General features: G+C 35.5%; 1 protein-coding gene across 1 annotated transcript; it reads right to left on the reverse strand.

Annotated features, from left to right (window-relative positions):
• Positions 1 to 132: 132 nt before the first annotated feature.
• Positions 133 to 9,092, reverse strand: LOC147481292 (pectin acetylesterase 12-like). Its single transcript, XM_086581025.1, has 12 exons — positions 8,574 to 9,092; positions 7,188 to 7,270; positions 6,390 to 6,519; positions 6,217 to 6,290; positions 5,256 to 5,342; positions 5,052 to 5,176; positions 4,883 to 4,943; positions 1,934 to 1,987; positions 1,738 to 1,815; positions 1,250 to 1,355; positions 1,014 to 1,159; positions 133 to 475 (listed from the first exon to the last, which is right to left on the reverse strand). The coding sequence occupies exons 1-12, from the start codon at positions 8,755 to 8,757 to the stop codon at positions 368 to 370; spliced, it is 1,236 nt and encodes a 411-aa protein (XP_086437151.1). The 5' UTR covers positions 8,758 to 9,092; the 3' UTR covers positions 133 to 367.
• Between the last annotated feature and the right edge of the window lie 679 nt (positions 9,093 to 9,771).

Genomic DNA, 9,771 nt, shown 5'->3' on the forward strand with positions numbered 1-9,771 from the left:
ATCTCCCAGGCAAGAGGGAATGTTTGCCACTGTCTCCGGGAAGGGATGTTCCAATTTCTTTTCTTGGTAGTTGGATTGAGTCTCAATGTTGGGCTGTTGGCTACAGTAGCTTGTAGCTATAAAAAACAGATATAGTTCTCAATATTGAGAATTGAGTTTTATTACATCCTTAATTGTTCTCAGTCATTAATAAATATATAAATTGTTACGTATACATCCCAAAGCAATGAGAGACTCTTGCCACAAAGCCATGGATGGACTTATTGTTCCCGAGAATTTCCTCTGGGTTATGGAATTTTCTTCTTGTACAAATTGATTAAAACTGTAAAAGGAATTATAAATAAGAACTGAACTGATCATATTTTACTCAACTGAAAACCAAATTGTGGCAGCTCTTATCACAAGGGTATGGACAGTCAATTTCCTTAACTCCTGATCGATCGAAATACCAGTCACCAACCGATTGTGCAATACCCTGCATTACCACAATCTCCTGATTAACAAAACTTGAAGCAAACCCAAAAAAACCAAAAAATTAAATCACATAAGAAAAACGTATCTAAGAAATAAGGAAGGTCTTTTTTATTTTTATCCGTAAGCAGGGTTTTTATTGATATTTGAACATAATGCCCCTTTTATTGATATTTGAAAAAAACTTGATTACAATCTCTCATATTTGTTTGCCATTGGCATCGTCATACATAATGTTTCTAATATCCTCAGAAAATGAACTAGGTATAATTTGCTGAATGCAGTTAATCACGCTATAGGTATCTTAATGTTTCTCCCTGAGTTACAAGTTCTAGGCTTGGCTTCCTCTTCTATTTTTCCTATGCTCCGCAGAACACTAAGAATCTAAGATATTCTTGTATGTTCAAATTAGTCTTCCATTTTAGTCTTTCTACAAATAAAATGTCTGATACCAAGTTCTAGAATGACTGTTTACGGAACTGTCCTTGTCAATTTGTTAGATATGCCTAAAGATTTACGATTTGCAGTTCTAGGTCACTAACCTTGTTATGAACAAGGGGTGAGTTGTCAGAAAACCATGTATCTTGTCTCTCAGATTGGCAATGTGCGAAACATGAATTTATGAATAAACCATTTTGTTGTGGCACAGAGAAGCCTTTTATGGCATTGAGCATTTGATTCCTGAAACCTGCATCATATCGGGAAAGGAAAACTCGCTAAGAAATTATGTACATATCGAATTCAAAGATAGAGTAAAACATAAAATTCAAGAAACCACCTTGGAAAAATTGAATTTGTGAAGTAGAGCAACGCAAATGATCTTTTTTACATGCAGTCCAATAGCCCTGTGGATCAGCTGCTGGTGGAATTAGACTAGCTTGGACCTGATGAAATGAGAAAGTACAATCCCTTAATCAGTTAGCTATCTTGTTAATAGCAACACAAGATGATACTCAAAACATCATATGATTTACAGTTATTTAATTATTGCATCTGATTCACACACAAGGGGTTGGACCGCTGGACTATACATTTAGCGCCCCCTGTTGCACTAAGTATATCTGGACCATTAGGTGACTGAGGACTACTGTAGTCCAAGATTTGACTAAGCAAATGAATATTCCAAGTCCCTTGCATGTGCAACAACTTGGTAGAACTAAAGGCAAAGTGTTTTAGGTTCATTCTGCAGACCAATATTCAATGCTTGAATCTTATTGTTTTTATCCGGTTAATAAGAGTATTCAAGAGGATAAACATGATATTTACCTGCCATGCATCATAGGCTGCATTCAAGAGAAACATTGGAGTCCTGACGTTGGCAATCAAGTTCTGAGGAAAGAAGCACTGAAGTAGAAACCAGAAAAGAGCAAATGAGAAGAATTATTGCTCCAAGTTTGTCACCATTTTCTAGTTCTGGTAATACATGTCCAGGTTACTATTGTATCATAGGAAAGTGAGTTACCGAAGTTGGATCCATGTGGTTGGTACATGTCGGAGGCAAGTTCTTTTGCAAACCCTAAAACATAAAATGTAAAATTACCTCAATAAGTAAATGTCAAGCATGTAAAAAGGATCCAATATAGTGGTACTAAACTACTAAAGAACTATCCAAGTTTTAGAAAACCAATACAATAGAAAGAGAAAAGTTATTCATTGAAGCATGACTTTTCTATTGAGTCAATATTGTCAAGTAGTTGATCAAGTTTTCCTTTTCTCACACTCATAATTCTTTAACATGTCAATAACTTGTTGGCACTAGCTGCGAACCAATTATCATGAAAGGTAGATTTTGTGGTGTGTTATTTGCAAGTTATTTAGTATCTATCCATGATAAAAAGAAATTTGATACGTAAAAGACTAAAAGCTATTGATTGATGTAACCAAACTATCAAGTACATCAACACTAAGCCCATTACCAAGAACCTAACGCCTTAAATCATCCCAAGGACACCCTCATACTAATACATGAAGCCTATGTAACAATATTAACACTGTACATGTACTGATGTACCATGCACTAGATACCCCATAATGGTATCAGCCTTGAAACAAAAACAAAAAGGGCCCAGACCAATCATAAATTGAGACAATTCAAACCACCAAATGCATTACAGAAGTAACTCCTAATGAACTGCATCATCTCCACAATCTTTGACCTGCCAGCTTAGGAATCCTCGATGTCATCAGAGAATTCCAAGTCCAACTTTGCCTTCATCATCATCATAATCATCAGCTCTTAGATGAAGCGGACACGGTCTGTGTAGATGACCACCTGTCTGATCTGTAGTTGACACGATCCAATATATCTATGATCACCTACACAGACTAAGAGGAAAATCTTTGGGTCTTTGGTTGGCGCATAATTGTAGACATTATGAGAAGAGGGATCATGACTTTCCACAAATGATTCTTATTGTTTTTTATTGGTAAAATTCTCTATACATCATCATCATTTATATAATAAGAGGAGGATTACATACATTACACACATGGCTTGAAGGAAAAGGTAGCAAGAAGCTACTTGCCCCACAAGCTCCCTAAATTACGAAAGTGCTTTCATCTTACAAGCCTATCCTAATTACACATAAGATCTTTAGATCTTACTCCCTTAAACAATGATGAGCACATGCCCATCAAAGAGAACCTCCTTAACTTTCTCCACCAACTTATAAACTCCTTTTCCTTTTCCTTTCCTTCCAATTCTCCATGGCAATCACATTTGGCTTTGGTAGAGCCATAACAATATCGTTCCCCAAAGCCTCCTTCAAATCAGATGGAGGCACCAAAGGTATGTTCAAAGACATGAAGAATAGCGCACAAATCCCATAAGCAAAGGGACAAGTAAGAAGAAGATAATCCATGTTTTCCTCCATATCATTGCAAGAGAGCACACATCATTGATATTCATATCCCTCCATTCAAATTGTCAATAGTTTGACTGCTACCTAAGTAAACCCCCCAACAAAAGAAAGCCAATTTAAATGGGATAGAATTCTTCCAAACCCTCTAGTGTGAAAAATTAGCAAGGCTCTCATTCTCTTCTAGCACAACCAAAGCATACTCACTTGCCAAGATTTGGTTAAATGACTTCATTGTGAGCACTTCCTTGTTTTCCCACAACCATATTAATCTATCTACTTCTCCAAACCTCCTAACCACTTGGTAAATAGAACTTTCAATCTCCCACTAATTAAGGCCCTTCAAAGTACAAGATCCCATTACACATCATTAGCACCTCCTTCCTTATAATCCAAAACAAATGTTCTTTGTTAGATGCTAATAAATAGATTCCACCTTGTTCTTTTAAGTGAGGTATCTCAACCCCAAATGTCATCCCAAAAAGAGATATAACTCTTTGGTACTGGGTAGAAAAAGAATCCCTTTAACAAAGTTGTCCCACCCACTTGTGATACCCCTCCCAAAATGTAATACCAAGTGGTTCCTTAACAAACCTTTTACTTCCTCCATCTCCATACTCGTTCACCACCACCTTCCTCCGAAAATGGTCCTCCTCTTCCCCATATCTCCATAGCCACTTTGCCAACAAGGTTATATTCATTGGTGATACATGCTTACAACCTAAAGCACCCTCTTCTTTAAGAAGGCTACTCTATCCCATTTGACAAAGAGAATTATACCTTGTTTCCTTTACTGCCCACAAGAATCTTTTAAACAACTTTATCAAGTGCTTCACCACTCCCAAAGAAACAATGAGTCGCTACTTCTTTATCACCTTAGATTTGCGTTTTGCGACCAATGGAAGACGCATATATGTAGAAGGAAATGATTCCACACCACGCCCCAATACGCTAGCAATCTCCCCTAAGTGCTCCACCTCCTTTACTTTCCAAGTGCCCCCAATTTATAGATGATTCTTTATATCAAATGATTGCTTTTCCTTTGGTATAAGCAGTGGAAGCTAGGAATTCAATGAAATACCATTCCAGGTTTTTGCATTTGCGGTGGAGTCTATCATCCGAGAGGAGTGATAGGTGGATGGTGTCTATCTTATGCTTTTCTCTTTTAGTTTTTTCTATTTTAGTAGGATCAGCTCATCCTAACTTGTACATTCCACTTTTCTCTAATATATTTGACAGTTTACCTTGTAGAAAAAAATATATATAGAAACCCAACTTTTATACAATAACTTTTTTAAAAAACAAAAGACTTTAATAGATCAGATGACATTGCAACTCTTTTGCCAATAGACTTTGATCCCATTGGTGAATTCAACTGAACGGTCCACAGACTAGAATCAGCACTGAAGTTGAGTGGAGAACCAATGATGTAATGAAACATTGAAAAATAGACTGAAACACTGTACCTAACAGAATTCTAGTGTTTTTGTTGTCTGATATCAGATTTTATCATAACGTAACAAGGCAACAGAAGATTCTCATGTGATACATACCTGTAAGCTTACAACACCTTCAAACATATTTCTTAGGGTGCGTCCTCCAGACACGTCACTCCTATGATTATAAGAAGGATTGCATGAAATACTTGGGAAAAAGATAACAGGAAAACCAAATAAAACTAACATCAATAAAACCAGAGAAGAAAATAGTATCGGTATTTACGCATCGAGAAACATTCCACCATCACTTAGGCACTTCACTTTTGTGCTACTAGAAAATAGCCCCCTAAACTCGTCACAGTGTAGTATAGTTGCTAGACCCCCAGCAGAGCATCCAGAAAGAAGAGCCTGCAGCAGAAAACAACATTAGTTGATCAAAATAACAAAGAAGGCCAACAAACATTGCAATATATTCCTGAATCAAAACCTGATTGGCATAGCGCATTCCCTTTGACATTAGCTCTTCCATACCAGCTACATAGATACGTTGTCCTCGGTAATGAAGACGAGCGGCCTAGACACAGAATCAATAGCCATCACATGAGCAGCATAAAAGATTTACAAATTAATGATACAGCAAAGTGAAATTTCACCTTATTGCTCACCCAAAGATCACGTGAATAGTTGAAGCAAGTAAAATAAATGTTCAACAGATTAACAAAGAAAAAAGTATAACCAGGTACTCGTTTGATCTTCCAAACACCCCCCCCCCCCACCAAAACCAAATTTCTCGAGGCACTTTAACTCCCAACACATGCAATCAGTTTCATGGCACTCATCACACTAAATAAAACAAAATTGCTGAGCTCAGATGATGCGACCAGCCTATTAATGATGCTCCAACAAGGAAAAATTTACCAACGAACCATGCACCAGTGTGCGTAGAATGAGTTGCGAATATTGAGGAAATATTATTAGATATCTGATGCCCACATGGTTAACAATAAATCAATAGAAAATTGGATACTTTTGGCCAATAACTTTCTATGATGGTCACAGATATGTGTTCAGCCACAGGACCATTCTTCAAGAATTGTTGCAACATAAAAGAATGTAGCTTACAGGCTGATATCTGAAGCAAAGTCATTTCTCGTTCCATAAAGAAATGGCTATGAGTAGGAACAAAGCTTTAGAGTTTTCAAAACTTTCGAATGACTCAGCTTGTAGAAATTAGGACCAACAGGAAAACTGAAAGACTTCAATGTATATATATAACAAGTACATTCATAATTTATAGTCAAATGAAATTAACACAAGTACATGATATAATATGTAATAATACAATAGCAAAGACCTAGAAGTATACTAAATTTCATAAAGCATAAGCCATGATTAAATGACGCATACAAAGGAAAGAAGTGCAATAGTGGATCAAAATCACAAGCAACCTGATCTTCACTGTCACCAGTAAAAGATGCACCATCGCAGTAGCGAAGCTTGACCCTATTCCAGTTGAAAAAATCTGCATCAAGGATGTCCAATCTAGAATAAGACAATTACAAAAAGAATGATGGCATTCACTTGTATCACTGGAAATGAGGGGTATAGTTGAGAGAAAAACCAGGATTTTCTTCAGCTTTATTGCTTAATATTCCCGTGAATGGTATTTGTTTCTCCATATGCGCTGATGATCCACGACGAGTTGTTGTGCGGAAAACACATGTTCTACGATTGTTACACCATCCTCCTCCCTGCCATCAATTGATTCAAATTTCAAAAGCGTCAAATTTCTCGTGAATATAAACGTTTGCATTATCTGATAATTTCTTGTGCAGTAGAGGAAGTTTGAAAGCATCAAAAGAAGTTTACTAGACATGGGATGTTAGATTATTAGTTTCTCAAAATGCATGTGAAGAAAACTGTAAAACATAGAGAATTGTAAGTTAAATGATTACTTTATGGTACTCTGACATGAAACTATATCGAAACTGGTGATGGTTAAAGTGAACCTCCATAACTCATAACTAATTTTCTCATTTGTCCTGGCACAGGAATACTGAATACAATAATATTATGGAATGAGTAATAACTGGAAACACAGGGCAATACCTGCTGTGGGAGTTACACCTAAACATGTCTGCATCAATAGGCATGATACCAGTAACTCGCATAGGGCAGAAACTTTTATTATATACATATAACTTTGGGAAACGTTTAAAGCTAAGGGCTAAGGCCTTGATTAACGTAAGTTAACGGCATAAACAATTTTTATTTTTTATATTTAAAGATTGGACAAAGACCAGATCTACTTAAAAATGGCCATTTCCAAAGTATCTTCGGTGAAAAAACAGAACTCCAGAGTTAACAATAACACGACAACCATAAATTAGAATCGAGTGTGTCTTTCATGTTGTCTTACCTCCAAATTGACAATCCAACTGTTTGCTCCGGACCCATATCCACGATGCCAATGATAACCAGGCAGTGTACCATCCAGACAAACTATAAAGATCAGTTGATTGCAAGCAAAGAGTCAATGTAGTCTCTTTTGAAGAACCACGCTAAAAAAAATGAAAATGAAAATGAAAAAAAAAAAAAAATATATATATATATATATATATATATATATATATATAGAGAGAGAGAGAGAGAGAGAGAGAGAGAGAGAGAGAGAGAGAGAGAGAGTCTCTAAAAAGTAGCTACTTAAGTTAACTTAAAATAAGTAGTTAAATAAAACTTCACCTACAAAATGAATTCAAACCTAATTTTTTGTGGTTATGAAGCACTCACCATAATTATTATCTTCTTAAAATTTCAGCTCATTTAGAAACCTCTAACATAGATAAAAATGGTTTTCATCTTTAAAAAAAAATCTAACAGTCTAGAAATATTGAATTTTTGTAATTGTTGTTTGCCAATGTTAGAGATTTCCAAATGAGCTAAAATTTTGTAGAGATGATCTTAATATTGAGTATATCATATCCACAAAAAAATAGGTTTAAATTCATTTTGTATGTGAAGTTTTACTTACGTATTTATTTTAAAGTTAACTTAAGTAGCTACTTTTTAAAAAATGATTATATATATATATATATATATATATATATATATATAAGCTAGTGCTAGATATCTAAACCACAAACTAACATATTGCCCCACGATGAAAGCCTAATGACTCAAAATATAAATAAAATCAAAATATGATGGGTTGAAGCAGGTAATTCGGCTGGTCTAAGGTCCTTTATAAGGCAATCTAGAATTACAAAATAAAGTAATCCTAATTTTCCTCAGCAATAAAAATCAACAAATCAAATTAAGTCCTCTACTAAAAAAAAAAAAAGTTTAAAGGCAAACTTGGGGGGTTAAGACTCCCCAATTGCCCTCAAATTCTTACCATTCTTGAGGATGGGGAAAATTCCCCTGCCATGATGCCTCCTATTTCCTAAAAAAATAAACTAAAATTTGGGTTTGCCATCAGAATGTTTCCCATGTAAAATCAAATACACCACTTGTATTAAAACAGTAAAAAATTAAAAATAAAAATAATATTAATCAATAGTGTACTAGTGGATGCAGGACTAAAGAACCAAAGGGGTCAAAAACAAGGTAAATGATTGGATGCACAAAGAAAGCAAGACTATAATGTAGGAAAGTATCTGAATTGAGGTAATTATGGTGACTCTAGCTACCCACACACACAAAAAAAAAATCATATTGATATACATTGTACCTTTAAATTGTAATTATGAAAAAACAATTCAACAACAACAACAAACACAATAAAGAAAAATAAAAAAGGAAGTACCTGCTCCTTTTGCACCAGCACCTTGAATGAGAGTAAGAGGAACCATCAAAGAAGGGGGAATATTATACCCATCCACCTTTGAAACTTCAGTCACATTCAAATCCTCAAAACCATTTACCCATCTACTCAAAACAACAAAACAAACAAACCCAATTTCCCACAACACAAACTTCATTCTTTCCATCTTCTTTCTTCTAAAAAATACAAACAAATGGACAAAACTGAGCTCTTTGAATGCCTTTGCCTCAAAACTCGAAGTGTTTGTTTGGAAAAAAGTATATATATATATATAATCTTAATAACGCGTAAGAAGCTAAATGCATAAGGCTTCCAAAAGTATAATGTGTGGTGTAACTAATATATGAGCTAAATATAGGAAGAAGCAACGTGAAAGATTCTAATGTAAAGCCGAAGGTGACGGGCAAAACAAAAACTTATTAGATGTGTATGAGAGAAAGAGAGACACAAGCCAGTCACTTCACTCCACTCACTTTCCCTCTCACTGTTTTTGCAAGCTGGAATGCAGGAATGTAGTTTACTTACTTCTCTTCTTGTCTTTTTGCATTATTACGTACATTTTTTTGTTTTTATTATCCACACGTATGCCAAGTTTGACGGTGGTAATAATGTTTTTTCTTTTTTATGCAATTGAATACCGTGGCATGCATATTACAGGTGCTTTCATCACAGAAATAATATGATACTAACAATTGTGAAAAGAGCGTGGGTCTAATATATATACATGCTCACAAGTCACAACTCTCCATCGCATCGCTTTACTGCGCTTTTCGGCTATATATATTTTTCTTTACTGATTCGAAACGCGCACATTGCTTTCATCATTGACCAATTAATGGACGATTGAGAGCGAGACACGAGACACCGACACTATTTGTGTCATTGTGTATGGGAAGGCAAAATGTGATTTCGGTGGTAATGACAAACCGCTGCTTTTGGCACAGCTAAGGAATTGACATATTGGAAGTTGCAACTTCCAAAATCATGCAAATTATTATTGTTTGATCACGACATTTGAACTTGCGAGAGTCGGTTTCAATTAATAAATACAAGAAGTGACTCTCGCGGGGGCGGGGAAAGTAACCCTACGGGACACTTTTTTTTTTTGAATCACTCACAACGAAATAATAAACGGCTCGGCCCAATATATATAGTATGAACAACCATACCTATTTAGAGT

Source organism: Coptis chinensis, chromosome 8 (genome assembly GCF_015680905.1).
Source record: "Coptis chinensis isolate HL-2020 chromosome 8, ASM1568090v1, whole genome shotgun sequence".
NCBI classification, from domain to species: domain Eukaryota; kingdom Viridiplantae; phylum Streptophyta; class Magnoliopsida; order Ranunculales; family Ranunculaceae; genus Coptis; species Coptis chinensis.

Excerpts from the sequence above, each read along its gene's own strand:
- LOC147481292 (XM_086581025.1), bottom strand. The coding sequence starts at position 8,757 with ATGGAAAGAATGAAGTTTGTGTTGTGGGAAATTGGGTTTGTTTGTTTT. Across the intron at positions 5,177-5,255 it reads GAATGCGCTATGCCAATCAG|GCTCTTCTTTCTGGATGCTC; the intron begins GTTTTGATTCAG and ends TTTCTGCTGCAG. Across the intron at positions 4,944-5,051 it reads GGTGGAATGTTTCTCGATGC|GAGTGACGTGTCTGGAGGAC; the intron begins GTAAATACCGAT and ends TTATAATCATAG.